General features: G+C 43.9%; 2 protein-coding genes across 4 annotated transcripts in view; one reads left to right on the top strand and one right to left on the bottom strand.

Moving 5' to 3' along the window:
- The window catches only part of LOC126277975 (autophagy-related protein 16-1-like), an 865117-nt gene that overhangs the window by 143072 nt on the left and 695330 nt on the right, over positions 1-26715 (top strand). The gene's annotated exons all lie outside the window — the stretch shown is intronic.
- The window catches only part of LOC126277974 (uncharacterized), a 207627-nt gene continuing 192335 nt past the window's right edge, over positions 11424-26715 (bottom strand). The window contains exons 7-8 of the mRNA XM_049977630.1: positions 25414-25696; positions 11424-12059 (exon numbers count right to left, since the gene is read on the bottom strand). Coding sequence (XP_049833587.1) covers positions 11511-12059; positions 25414-25696 — 832 coding nt within the window. The 3' untranslated portion in view covers positions 11424-11510. The remainder of the gene's footprint in view (positions 12060-25413; positions 25697-26715) is intronic.

Genomic DNA, 26715 nt, shown 5'->3' with positions numbered 1-26715 from the left:
CTTGGCCGACCACTGCACGGATCATCATCTAAGCTCTCCCTACCAAAATTAAATTCATCTGTCCACTTGGCAATAGTTGGATATGAAGGAGCAGAGTCCCCCAGTGTATTCTGGAAACTGGCATGAATGTCCTTTGCTTCCATACTTTCTTTACGAGGTGCTTAATCACTGCTCGAATCTCGATTTTTTTCATCTTAGCAAATCACTACGCGGGAACAACAACAGAACCACGGTACCGCCATAGCTCTCTTCCAAGAGCACTGACGTGGCACGTGTTTACGAGCAACAGCTAGTGCTGACCTCTCGTGGTGATCCCGAGAACTTTTCAAGCCACCGTCGTATAATAACTGTGCGTAGAGAGTTAAAAATAATGGAGTGCAATGGTTGGGCAGCTACTTATAAGTCAGACGTTTCTGTAGTCAGTGCTAAGTGACGCTTAAGGTGTTGTAAACAGCGACACCACCAGACAGTGAATGATTGGAAACAAGTGATTTGGAATGACGATGGAAAGGTTTGAGTTTAGCGAATGCCTGAACAACGTTACCAGCCATCATGTGTGATGACAGCAGTGAAATACGGTGGAGGTGGTGTTACGATATGATGGTGTTTTTCGTTATTAGTGTGTGGTACCCTTATTGTGCATAAGAAAACCTTAAATACAGAAGGATATAAAGACATTTTACACCTAAAATTTCTTGAAACGTTTTGCCTTGTTCCTACTGGAAAGTAATCGGTTATAACAGATGTTATTTTTTTAAAAATAATAACACAGTCCCCCCATAAAGATATTTACTGATGTACTGGTGACGTGTTTCGACCATTGCTCTGGTCATCATCAGACCACTTACTCCATGGGAGTCTGCTGAAGCTGGCGAGGAGCAGGCTCCACTCTATGAGGATGATAACCATTGCTTCCCAGAGTGGCGCCTCCTCCTTGTCAGCTTCAGCAGACTCCCATGGAGTAAGTGGTCTGATGATGACCAGAACAATGGTCGAAACCGGACACCAGTAAATAAATGAACATATTTATGTGGCTGGGACTGTTTAAGTATAAAAAATTCAACATTTTACACCATTGTGTTCTGAATACATTAGAAGAACAGTTTGGAGACGATACCCCAGAATCCCAACTTGAACCCAAGGGAACATCTTTGGGATGAGATGGAACGACGCATTTGGGAGGACTATGGTTCGCATCCACATCTGGCCATCCAGATTCATGTTTTCAGTGACTTCCCTATGTCACTGTGGGCAAATGCTGGGAGGATTCCTTTGGAGGGCAAGGCCGACTTCCTTCCCCATCCTTGAAACATTCGTACCACGTGTTCTATCTCCAATAACATTGATATAGGCAAACGTTAAACCATAATCTTCCTTCCTTTCTTTCAACTTCGCTCTAGACCCCATTGTTCAACATCGCTACCTTTTCTGGTTCCAGCTCTTGAGGTAAAATCGGCCGCCATTCCTCCACAGAAATTCAGAAATCTTTTTGAAAGGTTCCCAGCAGAATTCAAGAACGGACACAGCACATATTAATGTCCATTAATAGATGTCTGGATACTTTTGATCAGATATTGTTGTTGCTCGATAGATTAAATTGTGCGTATGATCAAAGATCACAAACGCCAGACCGACAAGATGATGTACTACATTTACACTGTCATCATCATCATCATCATCATCATCATCATCATCTTACAGACAGGCCATGTCATACGTTGCATTCAAATAGGAATCCCAAGGTCGTCCTCTCATCACTTTGTCGGGTGCCCAACAGCTCTTCGACTAGTTGGTTTGTAGAGAAAAGCTTTTTTCGTATGTGCTTTGTCTTCCATGCGGAAGAGGTGCCTATATCTGTTGATTTTTTTTTTTTTTTTTTTGTTCCTTGGCTCCCGACAGAAGACCATGAAGAGCAACGAAGGACTTTCATGCTGAATTGCTTGCACGTAGCGAGGCCGAACGTAACAATGTCATATCGAACATCGTCACTGGTGCTGAAACATGGATTTATCACTTTGAAACAGAAACGAAAGCAATCCATTGACTGGCTCCCTTCTATCTCTCCTCCGAAGAAAAAGTTCAAAGCCTCACCCTCACCTCCAGACGGTTAAGTCGTGGCGACAGTCTTTTGGCACTCTGAAGGCATTATGCCGCTTGATACCCTCCTTCGCCGACCGTAGTGACCGAGCGTTTCTAGGCGCTACAGTCTGGAACCGCGCGACCGCTACGGTCGCAGGTTCGAATCCTGCCTCGGGCATGGATGTGTGTGATGTCCTTAGGTTAGTTAGGCTTAAGTAGTTCTAAGTTCTAGGGGACTGATGACCTCAGAAGTTAAGTCCCATAGTGCTCAGAGCCATTTGAACCATGCCCTCCTTCATGGTGCAACAATCAACTCTGAAGTGTATTGTGCTACATTCAGGAAATTGAAGGAACGATTGAGCGTGATCGTTGCCACAAAAATGCAAACGAACTTCCACTTCTCCATGACAGGGAAGGAAGGAAGAAATAATATTACATTTAACGTCCCGTCGACATCGAGGTCATTGGAGACAGAATACAGGCGCGGATAGTGTCAAAGCCAAGTCAGCCGTGCCCTTTCAAACTAACCAACCTGGGATTTGCCTGGAGAGATTTAGGGAAATCACGGAGACCTAAATCTGAATGGCTGGACGCAGGTTTGAACCGTTGGCCTGTAGAATGCGAGTCCAATGTGCTAACCACCGCGCCACCTCGCTCGGTTCCTCTGTGACAATGCAAGGCCTCACAATGTCTGCACACCTGAGAGGAGCTCACAAACTTCATTCTTCCTCATCCATTCTACAGCCCGGATCTCGCACATTCCAACTTCCATCTGTTTGGTCCAGTGAAGATTGCACTTCACGGGAAGCAGTACTGGATGATGGGGAGGCAAGACGTTTGCTGTGACATCGATCAACAGAGTGGTACCAAGTGGGTATACAGACCCCTAGTAAGGTAACGTAAGGCCGTCGCACTGTACAGAGATTATGTTGAAAAATAGGGCTTTGTAGCCAAGAGAGTGGGGAATGATACGGTGTGTTAGAATCCTGAATAAAACCAACCTGCTTTCTGAAAAAAAAAGTGTTGCATTGCTTACTGACCGCCCCTCGTACTTTCGCTGCCCACGCAAAGCTGGGGCAGACCACTATTTCGAAAATAAAATTGAATTTAAAACAACTGAATTGTGCTAGTACACTAACTTTTACTGCGACGTATTGTTTTCCACTTCGTTTGCATGATCATTTTCGTTATGGTTATCGTCGAGGCAAACTTACGAATCTGAAGGTTTTATGATAGCTTCTAAGGCTGGCGGCAGATCCGTATTGATTTGGCAAACTGTGCCAAGATAATGCCAACCCTTTCACGATACACGGTCTGGCCACTTTACAGGATTATGTGAACCTTTAAAATGCCCGGATCCAACCAACGGTGCAGGCGCTGTTTCCTTTGGCCGAAGCATTTTACCATGTTTGTAGAGCTCATCATTCCAGATGCCCCTCCTTGTTACCCACTGTCGTTGAAGGAAGAAAGTAGTTGTAGTCGTCATACCAATGTAGGCAGTGTTCTGCTACAAGGTGAAGCTACACACAGTGCATACTTAGTGAAAGAAATTTTTATATTTACGAACGCAAGTTGAGCTCTTTTCACTGTGACTGAAAATTTTGCCATTGTTTTATACCTGTGTTATCAATTAATCGCTAAATTGATTATTGCTGTCTTATGAGGTTCACCTGTGTGACTATATAAATGGCTGTTTGTCTACCTGTCGGCCGCGGTGGACTCGCGGTTAAGGCGCTCAGTCCGGAACCGCGTGACTGCTACGGTCGCAGGTTCGAATCCTGCCTTGGGCATGGATGTGTGTGATGTCCTTAGGTTAGTTAGGTTTAAGTAGTTCTAAGTTCTAGCGGACTGATGACCACAGCTGTTAAGGCCCATGGTGCTCAGAGCCATTTGAACTTTTTTTTTTTTGTCTGCCTGTTATAAGCTGACTTGTTACTTTCGAAACATTCGCAGTGTCGATTTTGTGTGTGCTCTTCTTCGCTGAACTGTGTTTCATTATCTGTGTATATTACAAATTAAAGTCCCTCGCTGCGTTTTACTGTCTGTATTGAGGCTAATCTCACGAACTGCTGCAGGAATATTGATATAATTTTCACTATTAGATCGGCTGGTTGACAAGGAAGGTTTGTGTGTATGATTTATTATCGCTACGCTAGACACGACGTCCGGCCATAGAGACTTCCAAGGGGAAGGCTTAAGAGAGGGCCAATAGATTCGGCTCATGTTTGCGGGTCGCTTGTGTACACCCTAAATTTAGAAATACTAAGATATTTTGGCTCAGTAACCCCTCTCCCTTTTTGTTAGGAAGCTACCCTTAAAGTTCATGACGTACGGTTGACTCAGACTTCGCAGGATCTATAGATAATTTAACACTGAGCATTTTTCATCAGTATATATGGGGCCCACAAAAGCATATTTCACTAGAAATAGAGAAAAGAAATTTTTTCGACTGCCGCTTACTTACACATAAGGTATGAGCTGTTGAACGAAAGCAGTGCTGGCTCAGCGACCGAGGCATCTGGCTGGGAAGCAGAGAACATGTGTTCGATTCGCAGTTGCATTCTGCAGGTTTTTTTTAATTAGTATTTTTTCCGCATCTAATCTGTTAGGGCTAGGAGAGTTAGGTAGGTAAGTAAATCAATAAGGAATAAAAACGAAGTAGGCAAATAAATGTTTCAAACGATTTGGATTATACACCACCAATTTGTTGGAAGCAGTTTTTAAATTAATCGTCTAACAATTTATTAAACAGAGCAGGTGAAAGACAACTGCCTTGTCGAACTTCTCTCCCAATTTTAATCTCATCTGTTATCCCATCTCCTGTTCTTATTGTATTGGGGAAGAAATTAAGCACTTGTGACAAACACCCTTTATTTAGTCGCAAAGACGGCCGTTCTGTACTAAGGAGAAAGCGTTTACATTTTCAAATGTGTTTTCCTTACATGTGCGTGTTTTTTCAGGGCTTTACATATAGATTCACAAGTTTCAGGGATTATTTCTGAAAGTAGGAGAAATTGTAGTGCTGTGTTTTAGATCTGTACATCCTCTTCCGTCAGCTGAGAAAGCTAAAGCGGCGAAGGCTGTATTCAGCGGTAGCTGCTTCTCTCGTGACACTGTTCTGTTTCACAATTACCGTCCCACCAAACACTGCAATTTACAAGTTCTCTTGTAGTCCATTCTCAGATAACTGCGAAAATGGCCACCGTCATGTTCTTTCAGTGTCATTAGTCTAAACAGTATTCGTTTCAATAATAATTTTTAGTCAAAATATATTTTTCTTACATTAGTTGTGTTTGTCAGTGCTACGAACCCTCTGCCTCTTTTCTTCCGTTTCTGTTCAACTGGGGGGGGGGGGGGGGGGGGGGGAGGGGGAGATGTGTATGTTCTCGACAGAAGCACACTGCCTACTGTCAAGATAAAGTTCGTCGTCAGGGGGTCTGGTGCGGTTGGCTGTCGGCCCTCGGCGCTCAACACTGACGGTACACTAGTAGGCCCACTCGCTTGTCATACTTCTGGTTGATGTCAACTTCCATGAAAGAATCAGCAGCATCAATTCAGCGACCAAGACACATAAATTATCTATGTTGTGCGTACATCCTTAACCAGCGTTCAAAAAAATCTGTTGCAGTTTACGACGTAATACATTTCCACAAGAGTTGAGTACTGTCGGTTACAGTTTTCAAATCCAAGATGGGTGAGTATCTCCTGGAAATCTACGTATTCGCTACAAAATCATCCCGGCTTTCTCAGACATGTAATCTTGAAGAAGGCTGCAGAGCTGAAATGGGTCAGTAGTGGTTCAGACAAACACTGTTATGTGTAGATGTACAGTCTTGTTTACGTTATCTAGCCATCGTGATCTGGTTTTTCCATGGGTTGCCATAATGGTTTCAGGCGAAAGCTTCGATAATGCCTCTTTGTAAACCAAATGTGACACCTTTTCCTGTCGTTACCATGACTAAGCTTCGTAAAATGAAGTAGATTCGAGTGCTGTACCTGTTGTTTTTATCGTTGTTGTTGTGGCGGTGGTGGTCTTCAATCTGCAGACTCGTTTAAGGCAGCTCTCCACGCTAGTCTACCCTGTGTAAATCTCTTCATCTCTGGCTAATCCCTTCACACTTCTTTCCATTGGCAATCGACGATTCCTCAGTGGCTCAGGGTGTATGCTATCGACTGACCCCTTGATTTAGTCGATTTGTGACACAAATTTCTTTTTCCGTTATTCAGTTCACTACCTCCTCATCAAATTTTCAGAATTCTTCTGTAGCTTCACATTTGAAAAGTTTTTACTGATTTCTTGTCTGAACTGCTTACCGACAAGATTATACTCGATGTTAACAAATGTCTTTCTTCTTCCTATTGCCAGTCTATATTCTATATCCACTCTGCCTCGCCCATCGGTAGTTATTTTAGAGACCAAATACGAACTCGTCTACTACATTCAGTGTCTCATTTCCTAATCTAATTCTATCATCACCTGATGTAATTGTGCTATTTTCCATTATCCTTGTTTTGCTTTTGCTTAATTCATCTTTAACCTTTTTTCAAGACATTATCAATTCCGTTCAGTTGATGATGCAAGTCCTTTGTTGTCCCTGGCAGAATTACATTATTCGCAAACCGCAAAATGTTTATTTCTGGTCCCTGAACTTTAATTCCCCTTCCAAATTTCTCCTGTGTTCCCTTTACTGCTTGGTCAATATAGAGATTGAAGAGAGGTTACAGACTTGTCCCATTCCCATCCCAGCTATGGCTTCCCACTCATGCCATTCGACTCTCAGTCGGGGCTCCTGTACCAGTTCCAGAGAACCTTTCCCTTCCTCTTTTTCGCCTGCTACATACCTTTACAATTCCATTCAGTACTGTCAAAAGCTTTCTCTGAATATAGATTTACAATAAACGTTGATTTGCCTTTCTTCAGTGTGTGCTGTACCCGTATTGTAAAGATTCTGATGACGACTTACACGATACTGTCTCTTTGGCAGATAGGTTCAGTGTAGTAGAGGTAAATAAGTAAAATACAGTTCGATACAGTTTGTATTAAAGTGTTTTATTTAAGCATAGGCTTGTATTTACATAACAAGAAGTCCAATTGGAGGCTGCTGTATAGTAGTCAACGGGGACTGGGCGAGCGATCAGTGCCAGATCGACCACGACCCCGTTTCCCGTGAAGCGTACAAGTCCTCGGTTGGTGGTCCAGGTTGGCGCTGCTCGAATGAAATAAGCTACAACTCGGCTCGGTATGGTGTCCCGAGGACTTGTACGCTTTCTTCGCCAACGCCTCCAGTAGCACGGCAGCATAAACTGCTTATTACTAATGAAGTTCTGAACATCTAACTTAAAAATAACCAAATTACCTCACTTACAAATTTAACATTGAGGCAAAGAACTAAGCGATTGTACATACTTGATGCGTTGTTAAAAGGTCACTTAAATTTCGAAATTCTCTCTTATTTCGCCTGTAGTTCTTACTTCCAGTGATTGACTTAAGCTTTATGACCATAAATGAATAATATTCAATTCTTAATATTCAATTCTTAAAATCTCACAATCTTAACAAATACTTAAAATGTTATTTTTTAAATACGTGTCTACAAAACAATACTGGGCATGTATATAATATCAAATGTTAAATATTTTTGGAGGTAATGTTAGATGATAAACTTATTAGGCTAACAAGACATGATTCCTTTGTACGGACTGAAGCGTGAGAAAGCGCTACATGTAATGAGAGTCTGAATCTCGCGCCTCTCTCGGTTTCTAACAGTCAGCCTACGTGGGCAAGAGGCCGAGTGCGTAGCACAGCTGTGAATTCTACCTTCCCTTCGCTCCGAAGCGTGGGGAAAGGAACTTCATCTGTTGTGCAACCGTGAAGTTCCGTACCACCGAGAGCTGTGGCACAGTGCCGGTCGCAGCGATACGGACAGAACACGAAGAAGCGGCGAAGCCTGCGAATAAATACCTCCCACCACCAACTGAGCACCCCAGGTGGCCTTCCAGTCGAGCTGTAGGCCGTGCCTTAAGTGTCGGCGTTGCAGTTTTTATGTACACAAACGACAGTTCATTCATTGGATAAAAGTATTGCAGTGTATGTCCTCGTTCCGTCACACAGTCGCACTCACCTGCTACTGTTCCTACTGCCAACCGTGGCGAGTGCACGCTATACACATCAGCATTCACAACCTACTTTGTACCCAGGGGCAGGGACAGGAGACACTCTAGAACAATCTACTGGCGAACCGTGTTACAGATGCACGTGAAAAAGCTTGTTGCCTCTCTAGTTTGCACCTTATTGTGGCACCAAATGTGTGGTTTTAGCGACCGTCGAAAAATCTCGGGTCGCTGAACATTGAGATGACGTAAATATTAACTGGTAATCACAACAGCGTTTCGAAATGACTCGGACTACTGCAGAGGTATGTGGTGTAGGCGCCGTCTTGCGCCCACCAGCAAACTCTGAATTATGGAATTACTTGCAGAAATATCGTATTCATCGAGTCGCGTGTAAACTGCCTCACGATTTAGAGCTCTACTTGCAACCGAACCGTGCCGGCCTGGGAATTAGCGCTTCCGAGCGGATCGTGTAACTTACGGGATAATGGCCGAACTTGAGCTAATCCGAGAGTCCGTGCCAAAACCAAAAGTCGATGCGCTGCCATTGCCAGATGCTGTGCCCCTTACTATGCGCTTGCCTTCACGGCAGATACCTTGTGCCTCGAGTTTTCGGCGTCAGCGATACGCGTAATATTTGCAGCTTTATGGCAGTTTAGAACTCTGCCTATTTCAAGCTATTCCACGTTGCGTCGAGCATTCGGCTGTTAAGACGTCCACGAAAAACCATTATAACTGTTGTTTATCGTACGGAACCCAGCGAATTTCTTGCTGAGCGGCGCAATTGGGATGAGCGGTCTCGTCTTCGATGTTCCTGGTTCACCGACAGTTCTCCTTTCTGACACTTTGCGCTTTAAGTGTCCGTCGTTGGGGACAAGAACGATGTACGTTTTTAAAGCTGACAAGAGTGACTCCTTTTGTGATACAGCGTCAAGTGCACAGTACTTTACGAGGGGGCGTACGTCGTACGAGATATCGCTTGAACAGTCAGTGGACCGATGTTTACCTCATTACTGTGCAGCTTTTGTGTGAAAAGAAATAGCAAATGCCAGTGACCTCATTACCGTCATACGACTGAAACACTGGGTATTTTGTTTTTTCTTTCTTTTCCTGTTTTTTGACACATTTTCTTTTATGTTCCTCATACCTCGTGACTGCCTCTGTTCCATATATCCTTGACGCTAAACATGGCAGCCTTGGCGCTTCATAAAAGCATCTCGTATTACGAACCACGTCATATGGGGAAGATAGGAAGGAAGGTTCTCTTTTTTTTCGAAACTTGTAAGACAGGAAGCCCGTAAAGTCAAAATACGAACTGATAGTCCATCTGCACAATGTCTTGCCGCTGTAACTTGAAAAAATGTTCCCTATGGAGTCCAGTTTCAGGTGATTGGAAGCAAAATACTATCAAAACAGCTTGTTATTGGTAAAAGTGGGAGAGAGAACAACGCGAATTTTTTGCGTCAGCTCACTGTGATCTCGTTTCTCCACAATAGACGCTAGGCTAACGCATAAAAAATAACGGGGAATTATCATGGCAAAAACTGACAATAAAGTTGAAACACGACCAAGGCAATGATTTGTATGGGGTGATTGTAATTTTGGAGAAAGGGACAGGAGAGGAAAGACCTTAAGAGGAAGATCCAAGTGAACAGTATTTCTGGAAGAAAATTGACTAACGGCAGTTGGTAGATCGTAAATACCAGTGCCTCAAATACTGTCTTGTTGGCTGCTGCCCCTGCTCCCTGCAATGTTTCGTGTTTACTGCTCGTCGGAGCTGTTCCACTAGTTTAGTCCTGCACGGACATGGTAAAAGTTAGACGTTTATGCAGATAGGGAGAAGCAGATGGCAAAAGTGAGGCTTTTATGCAGATCTCCAGAGCGCCAGAAAGCACCAAGCTGCACAGCCTGGCTCGCCCGCGAGAGCGAAAGTTCTGCACGAGTCTCCGCAAAGGCAGTACTATACAGAGCACAGACAGGTAGTGGCTTAACGAACACGGATGAAGGAGTTCCCAGTTACTTACATCCAGTGCAAGTCGATACTAAACTACTTTCCGACAAGGGTAAAAACTGTCAGAGTGCGAGCGTCAAGGTTTACACTGTTTAGATCAAAGGTGCTTCTAAGTGTGACAGGCTTGCTGCAACAGATTAGCAGACTGGTTAGAGCACTAAATGCTACGTTCCTGCCAGGGTGCGTTTCGTAGTGGTACACGAACTAACTAGTACGGTACAGACGCTGGAGAAGTATAGCGTGAATATGAAAAGCGGTGGCGTAAAAGGCACAATGAAATGCCACAGTAACGGTGTACTGCGAGCTTCTGAATTTCCTTTTGACAAAACTGCTGCAACGGATTATCGGTCTGGTTGAAGGATCGGAGACCACGTTCTTACCGGTGTGCTGGTGCACTTACTGTGCACGGACCAACCAGTGTGGTGCAGGAGCACGGAGATGTATAGCGATTGTGTCGAAGGCGCAATGAAGTGCGACAATGCGGGATGCTCCTAGCTACGAAATTTGCTTTTGACAAACTTGCTGCAATAGACTTACACCACTTTCCTACCGGTAAGGATGCCGCAGTATGGCGTGAAGATAGACAGCAGTTGTGTCAAAGGCGCAATGAAATGCCACAATAACGGTCTTCTGCAAGATACTGAATTTCATTTTGACAACGTGCAGTGCTCTGGCTGAAGCATCGGACACCACGTTCTTACCGTTGTGCTTACTGTGGACGAACCACCCAGTGTGGTACAGCAGCAGCTGAAGAAGAGCACGAAGATGTATAGCGATTGTGTCGAAGGCGCAATGAAGTGCGACAATGCGGGATGCTCGTAGCTACGAAATTTGCTTTTGACTTGCTGCAACAGACTAGCACTCTCGGTGAAGCATTGGAGACCAGTTTCCTGCCGCAGAAGTATAGCGTGAAGATGAACAGCAGTTGTGTCAAAGGCGCAGTGAAATGCCACAGCACGATACGCTACAAGCTACTGAATTTCATTTTGACAACGTGCAGCGCTCTGGCTGAAGCATGGGAGACCGCGTCCCTACCAGGGCCCATCTCGTGCCGGTATACGTCCCGTACACGAACCACCCAGCGTAGTACGGATGCCGCAGAAGAAGAGAGTGAAGATGTACAGCGATCGTGTCGAAAACGCAGTGAGGTGCGGCAGTAGGGTGTGCTGCGAGCGGCAGGTCCCTCCGGACGGAGAGAAGTGGAGCGAGCAGCGCGTCGCGGCACGGCTGGCGTGGCTGCGCGGGGTCAAGGGGTGGCGGGGCGCGGCCCGTCGACCCCGCGCGGCGCCCGGCGCTCTGCGCTCGGCGCTCAGAAGCGGCGCGCGTAGCCCGAGTCGTAGAGGTGCGCGACGCTGTCGGCGCTGCCGCCGGCGCCGGCGCGCAGCTTGTCGTGCCTGCGCGCGCGCCGCCACGCGGCCGCGCACGCCCCCAGCACGCACAGCTGCGCGCACAGCGCGGCCGCGCCCGCCGCCAGCACCGCCGCTGTCGACGCGCAGCCGCCCGTCGCCTCCGCCGCGCCGTCGGCCCACGAGTCGCCGCTCGCGTTGCCGCCCTGCCGCTCGAAGCCGAAGAACTTGTCGGCGATGCGGATCGACTGCACCAGCAGCAGGTCCTCGGGCGCGCTCGCGTTGTGCCGGCCGGCGGCGGCGGTGGAGCGGCGGCGGCGGCGGCGGCCCAGCGACTCGATGCGGCCCACGGCATAGGCGGCCGGGTCCTCGTCGCTCGCCTCCACCGCGATCGAGCCGCCCAGCTCGCAGTGCGCCGGCTCGCACGACGGCACGCACGGCGTGACCAGGGCGCGGAACTGCACCACGTCCGACGACGGGAACTTGAAGGCGTCGAAGTGCGACACCAGCTCCTGCCGAAAGACGTCACGTTCCGTTATTCCCCACGCGAGTAGTTCGTGCTATAGCTCGACCAGCTGTCGTCCAAAACGCTGGACGAGTTCATTAGTTCGTTCAGAACGGACGGCCGTTAAGTGTTCTCCACCTTTCGGCCGGTCAGCGATGACAGAATCCAGGCACGCACCCTCGAATCTTTCTCAAACGATTTTACAAAAACTATTTGGTAAAAAAAAAAAAAATCGCTTTACTGAGAGCTTTATATGTCTACATCTACATACATACTCCGCAATCCACCATACGGTGCGTGGCGGAGGGTACCTCGTACCACAACTAACGCACTAATGAACAAAGTAAGAGCATATGGACTATCAGATCAATTGATTGGATTGAAGAGTTCCTACATAACAGAACGCAGCATGTCATTCTCAATGGAGCGAAGTCTTCCGAAGTAAGAGTGATTTCAGGTGTGCCGCAGGGGAGTGTCATAGGACCGTTGCCATTCACAATATACATAAATGACCTTGTAGGTGACATCGGAACTTCACTGAGGCTTTTTCCAGATGATGCTATGGTGTATCGAGAGAGTGTAACAATGGAAAATTGTACTGAAATGCAGGAGGATCTGCAGCGAATAGACGCATGGTGCAGGGAATGCCAACTGAATCTCAATGGAAACAAATGTAATGTGGTGCGAATACACAGAAAGAAAGAGCCTTTATCATTTAGCTACAATATAGGACAGCAACTGGAAGCAGTTAATTCCATAAAATATCTGTGAGTAGGCATTAGGAGTGATTTAAAATGGAATGACCATATAAAATTAATCGTCGGTAACGCAGATGCCAGACTGAGATCCATTGGAAGAATCCTACGGAAATGAAGTCCGAAAACAAAGGAAGTAGGTTACGGTACACTTGATGGCCCACTGCTTGAATACTGCTCACTGCTGTGGGATCCGTACCAGGTAGGGTTGATAGAGGAGATAGAGAAAATCCAACGGAGAGCAGTTCGCTTCGTTACAGGATGATTTAGTAATAGCGAAAGCGTTACGGAGATGATAGATGAACTCCAGTGGAAGACTCTGCAGAAGAGACGCTCAGTAGCTCGGTACGGGCTTTTGTTTAAGTTTCGACAACATACCTCCACCGAAGAGTCAAGCAGTATATTGCTCCATCCTACGTATATCTCGCGAAGAGACCGTGAGGATAAAATCAGAGAGATTAGAGCCCACAAAGAGGCACAGCGACAATCTTTCTTTCCACGAACAATACGAAACTGGAATAAAAGGGAGAACCGATAGAGGTACTCAGGGTACCCTCCGCCACACACCGTCAGGTGGCTTGCGGAGTATGGATGTGGATGTAGATGAACTAGCATCTTCTCTCCCTGTTTCATACCCAAACAGAACGAGGGAAAAGTGACTGCCTATATGCTTCTATACGAGCCCTAATCTCTCTTATCTTATGTTTGTGATATTTCCGAGAAATGTAAGTTGGCGGCAGTAAAATTGTACTGTAGTCAGCCTCAAATGCTGGTTCTCTAAATTTCGTCAGTAGCGATTCACGAAAATAACGCCTCCTTTCCTCTAGAGACTCCCACCCCGAGTTCCTGAAGCATTTCCGAACACTCACGTGATCATCAAACCTACCAGTAACAAATCTAGCAGCCCGCCTCTGAGTTGCTTCTATGTCCTCCCTCAATCTGACCTGATAGGGATCCCAAACGCTCGAGCAGTACTCAAGAATAGGTCGCGTTAGTGTTTTATAAGCGGTGTCCTTTACAGATGAACCACATCTTCCCAAAATTCTACCAATGAACCGAAGACGACTATCCGCCTTCCCCACAACTGCCATTACATGCTTGTCCCACTTCATATCGCTACGCAATGTTACGCCCAAATATTTAATCGACATGACTGTGTCAAGCGCTAAACTACTAATGGAGTATTCAAACATTACCGGATTCTTTTTCCTATTCATCTGCATTAATTTAAAATTATTTATATTTAGAGTTAGCTGCCATTCTTTACACCAATCAGAAATCCTGTCCAAGTCATCTTGTATCCTCCTACAGTCACTCAACAACGACACCTTCCCGTACACCTCAGCATCATCAGCAAACAGCCGCACATTGCTATCCACCCTATCCAAAGGATCATTTATGTAGACAGAAAACAACAGCGGACGTACCACACTTCCCTGGGGCACTCCAGATGATACCCTCACCTCCAATGAACACTCACCATCGAGGACGAGGATCAGCTTATTATTACTTCTTTTCTTTTGCTTGTGCCGTTTTCCCGCAATGACGCAGGGTCGGCAAAGATAATCGTATTTGGCAAGGTTAATTTAAGGGGTGGCCGGATGCCCTTCTTGCTGCCACCTCGTACCCCCCGGGACGGAATTAGTGTACCCCAACTGTCTGTGGCTAATGTAATCCATGGAATAGTGCGAAGGTCTGCCCATGTCTGCGAGCCGTGTAACCCGGCGCACCTATCCCCACATTAGCGCTCTCGGCTAACCTGCCGGGTCAGGGGTCAGCTTTATATGGAATGGGTCAAATACAGGGAGCGAAAGGCTATTTACAATTTGTAAAGAAACCACATGGCAGTTGTAAGAGACGAGGGGCATGAAAGGGAAGCAGTGGTTGGGAATGGAGTGAGACATGGTTGTAGCCTATGCCCGATGTTATTCAGTCTTTATATTAAGCAAACAGTAAAGGAAACAAAAGAAAAATTTGGAGTAGGAATTAAAACACGTGGAGAAGAAATAAAAACTTTGAGGTTTTCCAGTGACATTGTAATTCTGTCGGAGACGGCAAAGGATTTGGAAGAGCACTTGAACCGAATGGACGGTGACTTGAAAGGAGGATATAAGATGAACATCAACAAAAGTAAAACGAGGATAATGGAATGTAGTCAAATTAAATCTGATGTTGCCGAGGGAATTAGATTAGGAAACGAGACAGTTAAAGTAGTAATGAGACTTGCTATTTGGGCACCAAATAACTGACAATGGTCGATGTAGAGAGGATATAAAATATAAACTAGCAATGGCAAGGAAAGCGTTACTGAAGAAGAGAAATTTGTTAACATCGAGTATAGATTTAAATTTCAGGAAGTCTCTTCTGTAAGTATTTGTGTGGAGTGTAGTCGTGTATGGAAGCGAAACCGAGACGATAAACAGTTTAAAGAAAAAGAGAATAGAAGGTTTTGAAATGTGGTGCTACAAAAGAATTCTGAAGATTAGATTGGTAGATCACGTAACTAATAAGTACTGAACAAAATCGATGAGACAAGAAATTTGTGGCACAGCCTGATACTTATAGCTGGACACCGTAATGCATGGAAAAGTCTGGAGGATACTCTTGTCCAGCTGTGGACGTCGAATAGTTTGCGATAACGATGCTCAAGGACATGATTCACTTTCAGAGCACTGAAGAAAATGTGTACCATTGTGTTGGGTACCTAGGTACTGGTAATTTTCGAAAATGAGCAGCCTGACTATTCAGTCAACAGTTGAGGGGAAGTGTGGTGACCCAGGCAGGATGAGCCGCTGTAAGTGCATAATAACAAGTTGCAATGGATGAAAGCGATATTTCATCTGTGACACAAGTGTTCTTCCATTCATCAGAGAAATAAAGTATCTTTAACACTACCATACCGACGTATAATAATATCATAATCTTCACCATTGTTCGAGGTTTTCGAATTTTACATTATCAACTGACGTTTTTGTTGTGGACGTACTGCAACGGGAAACTCGTGGGTTAAGCTATTAAATAACGATAAATGGTCTCGTGTCTCTAAATATTTATTATTTGTATGATGTTCGGCACGTTTCGGAGCATAAACTCCATTTTCAAGTACAACATTCACATTTAAAGCTAAAATTTTCTTCAGTTGTTTACCTTTGTCTATTGTATGTAGTAATTAAAAGTGGAGTTTTAGCGTTGAAACGTGTTGAACATCTGAAAACCAAAAAACATACTGTGACCTGAGACAGTTTATCATCATCTAACACCTTTATAATTTTAGTTATAAAGCTTGCCATTTTCGTGGGTCTTCTGAATTTTTTTGTTGCTCTTCAGAAGCTACTCGACATGTTACAGTTATTATGATGGTCGAGGTTGTAAAAGACTGTAGCCATTGCCGCGAGACCTGTCGTTGCAAGGTTGCTTTCCGGGGACTCGCAAACAGCTGCATCCGGCGAGTGAAATAATTGGCCGTCTCCGACATGCGCTGCAAGATACACTAACGGATCCACACCTCTTGATTGGTGTCTCCGTCGTCGAAGCATCCTCGGAGAAGTGTTTTTGTGGCGCACCGATTACTGTGTTACATTTCCTTCCCTTCGCACGCGAGTATTCAATGCTGAGGTGCACTTACACTATAGTCTCTGTTTGTTCCCCCTGAATAAATATCGAGGTTCACTTTGTCGTTCCTTGATATGGCCAGCTGTCGGCTGTTATTATACGATGAAAGTATTTTTATAGCGTTTTCGAGGCAGTGACAGGTAACACTTGTTACGTTATGCAGTCGAAATTTTCGTAAAAAGAGGCAGGAAAATAAGTCAGTTATGAAGCCCATACTGCCTGGAATTCTTTAGTTTAACTTTCTTTGCAACGTAAACATCTAATAACTGGCGAATCCTGCTTTATGACAGCATGAGATTCAATACATAGCACATTTCTCAGCAGTTTCTTTCCGGGAGGTTTCATTGTCAGCTTTCTAACATCAGACTTCTCTCTTCTAGAACTCCCGATCCCTTTAGAAATAAAATAATTCTGTTTAAAAATGCAGGTAGTCTACGATGCACGGCAAAATATTTGCCCCTTTGTGTACTGCAGAGTGGAAACAATAAATGCACGGTTTTGAGATGGGTGTATCACTTGAAGCGAAGCGAAAGTATTCCAACTCAGCTACGCAGGCTTGTTTTAAAGACGTGGATAGCTTCGTTGGTTCCTGTGTTTAACTGTACGGACGAATATCCATGACTACATTTGTAAATATGTCGTATCTAGGATACAAAAAAAGTTATGCTTATTGCGTATTTCAAATCCACGCGTTTCCTCATCCAACCCCTCCCTCCTCTTTACCCTCCAGTCCGAAGAACGGTATAATAGAGATGTCTCAAGTTACGTAGGGTATCCTCTGTGTTCGCTTCGAAATGTTATTCGGGAAACTATTTCCACTTGGCAATAGGATTTATGTAATTTTTGTATCTATGGTATGTGAAATTCAGGACTCAAGTATTAATCAGTCCAAGCATTTCGATGCAACTCTCACAAATTCTTGAGAAAGTCGACCTTTAAGATTTCTGAAGAAGTTCCATTCACTACAGTTAAGATGATTTTCACGATAGGCCCCACGTCGTACTCTCTAGCGTCGGTGAATTGCAACTGGCTAATGAACTGGTTCAAATGTCGGTATGGTCTTTCTCTATAGTTTTAATTTTTTCGTTCATTTCGAATACTTACATTCTACATAATTTAACAAAATTTAAATATAATATTCATTAAATATATGTTAATTAACACACATCTAATCATCTGTTTTTGTGAAAAATGCACGTCTTTTTGCTTCTAATTACGTATCACACATATAGCAAACAAAAGTTCTTAATGATCGATTCTTAATGACGATTATTCAGTTTAAAAGGAAACATTACAAATTTATAAACAATCTGTTATGCAATATCGATAATTAAGATTTTTTATTTGCAATGAAAACTAGAATTCTGTGTGCATTGTTTAATTGGAACCAAAAAGACATAAATTTTTCATAAAAAATGATGATTAGATATGTGTTAATTAGCATATATTTGATGAATTTTACGTTTTAATTATGTAGGTATTCGACAAGAATGAAAAAAGTAAAATGAAAGAAAAACACAATATCGAGATTCGAACCAGCGATCCGTTCACTACCGTTACCATTCTCCGACGCTACTGGGTGAGCTATGATGTCCAGCGTGAAAATCGATTTTTTCGAGAATTATTTAAGGTTGCATCGAACTGCTTTGACTGATTGACATTTTAGTTCTGAACTTCACGTACCATAAATATAAAAAATTACAAAAATCCGGTTGCTGATGGGTCTCGTTGTAAGACAATTTTGTTAAGTTTGTGTTCTTGCACATTGTATACACCGTGAGAGTATGCTGTTTTTATGTCCAACCTCAGCAGTATTCCTTTTCTACAAGTAGCGATTGTGATTGCTAATGCCAAGTATGTTCTACCTTTCCACATACAGTCTGTTAAGTTAGAGCGTGGTCGCCGTTACCCACAAATGGTAAAAGATATTGAATTCTTGATTGAGGTACACAAGAAGAGAGTGCAGCTTAAGCGTCGCCACCCCAAAGGTCCCAAAATGAAATTAAAAAAGAAATTGCACTGAAATAAGATCTTCGTTTTGAAACATCTGTCAACCAGATTCGAAGCATTTGGAAGTCTCTTCCACGTGAATACGCGGAAACTTGGTTTCAAGCATGCGTTGAAGATGACAAGCAATTATCTACGCTACGGGTGACTGGGCTTACTATTAACTGTAATTGCATTTTTGTTCATATGTGTTATGTGTATATGTTTTAGTTTTTGCCAACAAAGTTTTTTTACTGATTAACCCGACCACGATCTTACTTAAGACTTGACAAGGAAGCCCTATAAGTGAAAATGTAAAGGATATTTACGTTGCTCGAGAAATAATTTGTCTGCAATTTATTCTGATGAATTCTGGCAGCGCCGTAAGCTGAACGAGTGACACCAAGTGCAGGAGTGCCCATCTCTGGTCATCGATGACTCTTGTTTTCTTACAGTTTCCGAGGCACTCACTGCCTTTCTCGGCAGGTGTGCTATTTATCGTGCCCGGCTTTCGCTTCTCGCACCTGACTCCCATGGGTTTCACAATTGTACAGAATTACTAGTGGGCGCGCCCTCAAGAAATATACGAGTCAGCGACCATACCGTACGTGACGAGCTCGCTGCTTTGACCGGCACTGGCCGGGCGCAAGAATTTGGTGGCAATTTTCGGCTGTCTATTTCCCAAAGCCAGCTGCACCAATTCCTTTGTGCTGCCGATGCCCGGTGTAATTGCGTGACCCCGCCGTTTGCGTGGCCGTCTCTATTGCGAGTCACGCAGCTGTGCAGGCATCTCTCGCCCGGCAACTGCGATAACGAGCACGAGCTTGCACGAAGCTCGGCCAGCTGTTGCCGCAAATTGGGAGTCGTCCCGGGGCTCTCTGGCCGTCTCACGTGCAGCAGTTTGTTAGTGGCGCCGAGGAGCCGGCGATTACGCCTTAGCCGTGCCGCACTAGCCGTGATGAGGCTCCTCCAGAACCTCTGTCGAGTTCCCTTTCCGCAAGACGTTCCGTCATGCTATGGGGCAGCCAACTCGGAGACAGAATTCCACTAGTGAATCTAGTTTCTTTTATTGCTCCGGCGTAATTTCGCCGAATTAACTGGTACTCTCAGACGGCAGCCCTTTGAAATGGTGCAAATTCAATTATAGAGCTGTTTGCGTAAAGTACGGAAAATACGTCTGCTGTAGAGGAAACAAGTTTTACATCTATAATAAGAGCCGCAGTGCTTCAATAGTACTGCTTGTCGCGACTACATCGCATTTTCGATCACTGGTTCCCTAATCAGGTTGCTGTATAGTAGCTTGCGCTAAACAGGCGAGCCCGCTCGAATTATTAAGGAACCAAATTATATAAACCGGTATATTAGTTTCTTAAAACTCATGACCACTTTAAGCTCTTTAGGCATCATAAGATCTAACGAGTATAGCAGCGACAGGTATTTATGTTATCAGTACGCTTACCATACAAGACACACGAGGTCTCATCAAAAATTAACGGGATTTTTTAATTTCGCGGGCTTCATACGTCCTGTTATCAGAATTTTTTTTATTATCTCGTTAGCACACTTGTTCCTGATGTATGTTAACATTTTCAGCTGTTTTGAACATTTAATATATTGTTGACAGTCGAAAAGGTTGTGTTTTCGAGTGGTCGTCTAATTTCTACTTTTGCAAAAGATGGATTACAGAATTTGCATTAAATTTTCCTCGAAAGAGGAAACAAAGTGTTCAGCACCGCATTGGAAATTTTGACAGTGGTTTCTGGCGAATCTGGTTTCATCATCATCATTTAAGACTGATTATGCCTTTCAGCGTTCAGTCTGGAGCATAGCCCCCTTATAAAATTCCTCCATGATCCCCTATTCAGTGCTAACATTGGTGCCTCTTCTGATGTTAAACCTATTACTTCAAAATCATTCTTAACCGAATCCAGGTACCTTCTCTTTGGTCTGCCCCGACTCCTCCTACCCTCCACTGCTGAACCCATGAGTCTCTTGGGTAACCTTGCTTCTCCCATGCCTGTAACATGACCCCACCATCTAAGCCTGTTCGCCCTGACTGCTACATATATAGAGTTCATTCCCAGTTTTTCTTTGATTTCCTCATTGTGAACACCCTCCTGCCATTGTTCCCATCTACTAGTACCTGCAGTCATCCTAGCTACTTTCATATCCGTAACCTCAACCTTGTTGATAAGGTAACCTGAATCCACCCAGCTTTCGCTCCCATACAACAAAGTTGGTCGAAAGATTGAACAGTGCACAGATAACTTAGTCTTGGTGCTGACTTACTTCTTGCAGAAAAGAGTAGATCGTAGCTGAGCGCTCACTGCATTAGCTTTGCTTCACCTCGCTTCCAGTTTTTTCACTATGTTGCCATCCTGTGAGAACATGCAAGTACTTGAAACCGCCCACCTGTTCTAACTTTGTTCCTCCTATTTGGCACTCAATCCGTTTATATTTCTTTCCCACTGACATTACTTTCGCTTTGAAGATGCTAATCTTCATATCATAGTCCTTACATTTCTGATCCAACTCTGAAATATTACTTTGCAAACTTTTAGTCGAATCTGCCATCACAACTAAGTCATCCGCATATGCAAGACTGCTTATTTTGTGTTCACACATCTTAATCTCACCCAGCCAGTCTATTGTTTTCAACATACGATCCATAAATTATATGAACAACAGTGGAGACAGGTTGCAGCCTTGTCTTACCCCTGAAACTACTCTGAACCATGAACTCAATTTACCGTCAACTGTAACTGCTGCCTGACTATCCATGTAAAGACCTTTAATTGCTTGCAAAAGTTTGCCTCCTATTCCATAATCTCGTAGAACAGACAATAACTTCCTCCTAGGAACCCGGTCATATGCCTTTTCTAGATCTATAAATCATAGATACAGTTCCCTGTTCCACTCATAACACTTCTCCATTATTTGCCGTAAGCTAAAGATCTGGTCCTGACAAGCTCTAAGAGACCTAAACCCACATTGATTTTCATCCAATTGTTCCTCAACTAATACTCGCACTTTCCTTTCAACAATACCTGAGAAGATTTTACCCACAACGCTGATTAAAGAGATACCTCTGTAGTTGTTACAATCTTTCCTGTTTCCGTGTTTAAAGATTGGTGTGATTACTGCTTTTGTCCAGTCTGATGGAACCTGTCCCGACTCCCAGGCCATTCCAATTATCCTGTGTAGCCGTTTAAGACCTGACATTCCACTGTATTTGATGAGTTCTGACTTAATTTAATCCACCCCAGCTGCTTTATTGCACTGCAATCTATTGACCATTTTCTCCACTTCCTCAAATGTGATCCAAAAGTTCACGAGTGGTGCTACCGTTCCAAAGACGGTCGAGAAGACTTTGAAGACGACGACTGGCCTGGACGCCCTAGCACATCTATTACTAACGACAATGTGGAAGGAATAAAGAAAATGGTTCTGGAAAATCGCCGAACCACGATCAGAGGGGTTGCTGATAATGTCGGCATATCTTCTGGCCCATGCTAACAATTTTTCGCATGTTTTGCATGCAACATTTCTTTCGAAACTGTTGAATTTCGTCTACAAACGAGTGCGCGTAGACATCATTCACGAATTGCTGACTGAAATCGATAACGATCCAGAACTTCTGAACAAGGGTTTTAACAGGTGATGAAACATATGTATACGGATATGACGTTGAAACCAAGGCACAATCGTCCCAATGCAAAGTTCCTGAAGAGCCAAGACCGAAAAAACTCGACAAGTTCGATCACATGTCAATGTTCCTCTCTCAGTGGGGTAGAGTATCATGAGTTCCTGTCTTATGGTCGCATGGTCAATAAGGAATAATAGTTGGAAGTTATGCGCAGTCTGCCTGAAGCAATCAGGAGAAAATGACCGGAATTGGGACAAATCCACTCATTGAATTCCATTACGAAAATGCTCCCACTCACATCTCAATGCCTGTTCGCCATTTTTTTGTCAAAAGAAACCGTTATGTTGCCTCACCCACCGTGTTCGCCGGATATTACCTCCTGCGACTTCTTGCTGTTCCAAGGCTGAAGAGAACAATAAAAGAACATTGTTTTACTACCATTGACGAGATAAAAACAGGATCACTGTAGGAGTTGAACACCATAATGAGAAGTTGGTTCCAGAAGTGCTTCCAAGATTGAAAAAATGCTGGCCCAAGTGGGTTATATCTGAGGGTGATTGCTTTGAAGGGGACAAAGTTAATGTTGATGAATAAATAAAGATTCTTTAAGCAAAACAAAAACTCCCCTTACTTTTTGATTACACCTCGTATAAAGCTAGACCGCAACGCTTCACCGAAATGCAACAAATTTAGTTTCAGATTTAAACATTCTGTTGGTTTTAGAATAATGTAACATATAACATTTTGAGAGGATTCAAGTCGCTTGAGCGAAGTTGAGGAGATGAAGATCGACTGTACTTGAAATATATCTACTGTTTCATTGCAGACGCAACTGAAGGAGTTCTGATGCGTATTGAGATACAAATTTACCAATTACCTACTGTTTGCTTACACATACGGGAGCATTGCATGATTAGATAGTCTTAAACAGGAAAGGGCAAGGAAGTCACAATCCAGACGATAATATGATCGATTACACATTTCTGCTTCAGCATTTATAGTCCTCCTCAAACGAATATGACAACACCCATCGGGGAATTCAGATACACCTACTGGGATAGTAACAAGTTGCTGTGGATAATACGAAATGTTATATAGATGCTTGGGAAACGTAAGTGCAACGTTTTGCGGAGAGAGAAAAGTTATTCTCGTGAAATCCTGTTAGGTAAATTTAAAAAAAAAAAAAAACAATGTTTAAAGAAGGTTGTGCGACTGCTCCCGTCCCGCTATACTAAATTTCGCTTGAGGGTAAAGAGACTAATATAAGAGACTTTACGACGCATTGGACGACTAAGATTGAAACATGAAGTGAAATTTGACTCAATCGACTGTGCGCCAATGATACTGTGATGTAATTTAGAGAGGCCATTAAGGACTTCAGAAAGAGGATGGCGATGGACTCTGATAAAAACCAGCTAAATCTCTAAAGTTATTAGGAAAATACCCAACCTCATCATTGGGATCTATGACGACGGAGTTTGGCCTGAAAATCTAGTGACTACTGCACTAGTCCCATTACCAGACGAATACAACAGGAACAATGCGAAGAGTATGGGACAAATAATTTTGTAAGCCACATTACGATAACCTTTTACTTTGATGATTGGAAAGGAAAATGAAGGAAACGTAGGGGAGGATCCGTTTGGATTCAGCAGAGGCAGAGGAAAAGGAAGGCGATATACTATTGGATATTGGAGGATGGTAAGACAAAGAATGCTACTAGTTAACAGGAATAACAGGAATGTGTACGTATGTTGCGTTGACTAGAAAAAAGGCGTTTGAAACAGTGTGATCGAGTGTCCTGAAGACCGTAAAATAATATGATATCGACCGGAAAGATATAAGACTTAAAAGAACTCTGCACAAGACAGAATTTGATAACAAGGACTAGCGATGAAGAAGCGGATGAGATAGTCATTGCAGGAGATGGTAGACAAAGGAGTTGTTTCTCATCAGTGCTTTTCAATATATATCCTGAGAAATTGACAGAGCATCGGAAAAAACGTGAACAGTAGGAGCTGAACGGAAAAAGATGATCAAGCAGTACTGGATGAATTGGAGGAAGAACTACAATTTATTACTGGGAGGGCTATAAAAAAGGGGCAAGGAGTATGGAATGAAAATAAACACTAGAAAGACTAAAGTGATGAGTAAAAAAACCTGCATATTCGTCAAGATCTGAAGGAAAGTGTTCGCCACTGCTGAAATATTTTAGCTACTTGAGAAGTTTTGTAACTGAAAATGGAAGCTGTGTGAAGGCAGCAATTAGAAAGTATCTGAGTAAAAACATTAGAAAGGTGAAGGATTTGTTGACTGCAAAAAGAATTCCAATAGAACTAAGAAATAAAATATGGCGTTTCAGTCTTCGATCGCTATTCTTTATTTTCAATTACCTGTTTCGGGATAGCTTCCCATCTTCAGATCTGTTAGACAAAGTTAAAAATGTAATTAATAAGAGAGATACAGTTAGTGATAGAAATATCTTAGTTTACAAAAAGAATACATTCCAAATTTCTTTTTGTAAACTAAGATATTTCTATCACTGACTGTATCTCTCTTCATAATTACATTTTTAACTTTGTCTAACAGATGTGAAGATGGGCAGCTAGCCTGAAATCGGTAATTGAAAATAAAGAATAGCGATCGAAGACTGAAAGGCCATATTTTATTTAATGAACGATCGCGGAATTCCCATTGAGACAATCATATCTAGTTTTGAATAACTAAGAAAGATAGTACCCAGATATAGGATGTAGAGAATCTAATGGCAGCTTATCATGGGAAATCAGGAAGAAAGAGGAAAACTACTTGGAGAGTTTTGAAATGTGTTTGTGGGTGAAAATGCCAAAATCGAAATGTATTGACAGAATAACGAATGAAAAAGTACTTATCATATTAGATCGGATTACATTAGGTGTACTCTTAGTTCCAGTAGATCCATAGAGAGGATGTCATTCAGGATGCAGAACATATAATATGATAAGAAAGAGAACTTAGGGAAAACATCTTGTATGAGACATATATTGCGAGGAAATTGCCTGGAGTGGAGAGTCAGTCATTCGAGGAAAGATTTCAGGGAATAGAGGAAGAGGAGGAAGGAGACTTGAATGATAGATGATATGAAACATGGGCGAAGTTAGCAGCAGGCGAAGGAAGAAGCACAGGGCGTAGGGAACAGGACAGCTCCTGATCGACGCCTGTCGCAAGACACACAAACCAAAGAAGAAAGAGAATGATTTTGAGCACGCACAGAACAATAAAAGGGCAGTGCTTTTCTCACACCCAGCCCGCGACTGGAACAGGGTAGAAAATCTCCAGCAGCGGCACGAAGTACCCTGCGCACTGCAGTGTGTGTGGCGTACCTTTTGCGTGTCCATACTCCTGAAGATGGGCCCCATGATGGCGTGGTCGGTGGGGCAGCCGTCGGAGTCTATGAGCAGGATCTCGCTGTTGCCGACGCCGTCCATGGCGACCAGGTCGCGCACGAAGATGTCGAAGGGCGAGCTGGGGTCGAGGATGCTGAACCTGAGCGCCAGGGGGTCGCCCACCTGGGCGGCGGGCAGCGGCCGGTCGGACACGCGGCGGTCCGTGACGCGCATCGCCACCGACGGCGACTCCACCACGGCGTCCTCGCTCAGCGCCGGCCTGCCGACAGCACACAGCCCTCACTGCACTGGGGACTTCGTGGGAGGGAGTGTGGAGAGACATCGACGAAAGCAGAAGCAGCACCAGGCCTGCTCCAGGGAAGTGTGTTGGGATCCTTGATGTTCGTATTGTGTGGACAGTATTAATAGTAACTTCAGACTCCTTGTGGCTGAAGAAGTTATTTATAAAAATGAAGTACTGTTGGAAAGGCAGCACAAATATCCAATCAGATCTTGATAGCATTTCAAAGTGCTGCATAAGAGGCGACTTCCTTTAAACGTTCAGAAACGTAAAACTACACTTCAAGAAACGAAACCGAGCGAGGTGACGCAGTGGTTAGCACACTAGACTTGCATTCGGGAGGACGACGGTTCAATCTCGCGTCCGCCCATCCTGATTTGGGTTTTCCGTGATTTCCCTAAATCGCTCCAGGCAAATGCCGGGATGGTTTCTTTGAAAGGGTGCGGCCGACTTCTTTTCTCGTCCTTCCCTAATCTGATGAGACCGATGACCTCGCTGCTTGGTCTCTTCTCCCAAACAACCCATCCCAAGAAACGAAGAATCGTAGAGACCTGTCACTAAAATATCAGTGACGCACGTACAAATTCCTGAATGCAACAATTTGCAGGGATTTGCTTTGGGAATATAAGTCCTCAGTCTACACTTAGTGTTGTCTTGGCAGAAGAGCCAACACCGTGTTACTAGAGGAGGCCGAAATACACGCGTTTTAGCTCACGCAGGCTGGCGTGAGGAGAGAAGAACTATACTGAACTGAGGTCTGGAACATGACAAGGAATTAGAATTCAGAAAACGGACGTAATTAATTTCATACTGAACTTTAATCCATTAATGATGAACTTCGCTCTTGACGGTACATGATTCACAATATTATCTGTTCAGAATAGTAACTGAATATGGCGCCTTGCTAGGTCGTAGCGGATGATGTAGCTGAAGGCTATGCTAAACTGTCGTCTCGGCAAATGACAGCGTATGTAAACAGTGAACCATCGCTAGCAAAG

Source organism: Schistocerca gregaria, chromosome 6 (assembly GCF_023897955.1).
Source record: "Schistocerca gregaria isolate iqSchGreg1 chromosome 6, iqSchGreg1.2, whole genome shotgun sequence".
NCBI lineage: Eukaryota > Metazoa > Arthropoda > Insecta > Orthoptera > Acrididae > Schistocerca > Schistocerca gregaria.
This window is presented reverse-complemented; position numbering and strand designations above follow the sequence as displayed.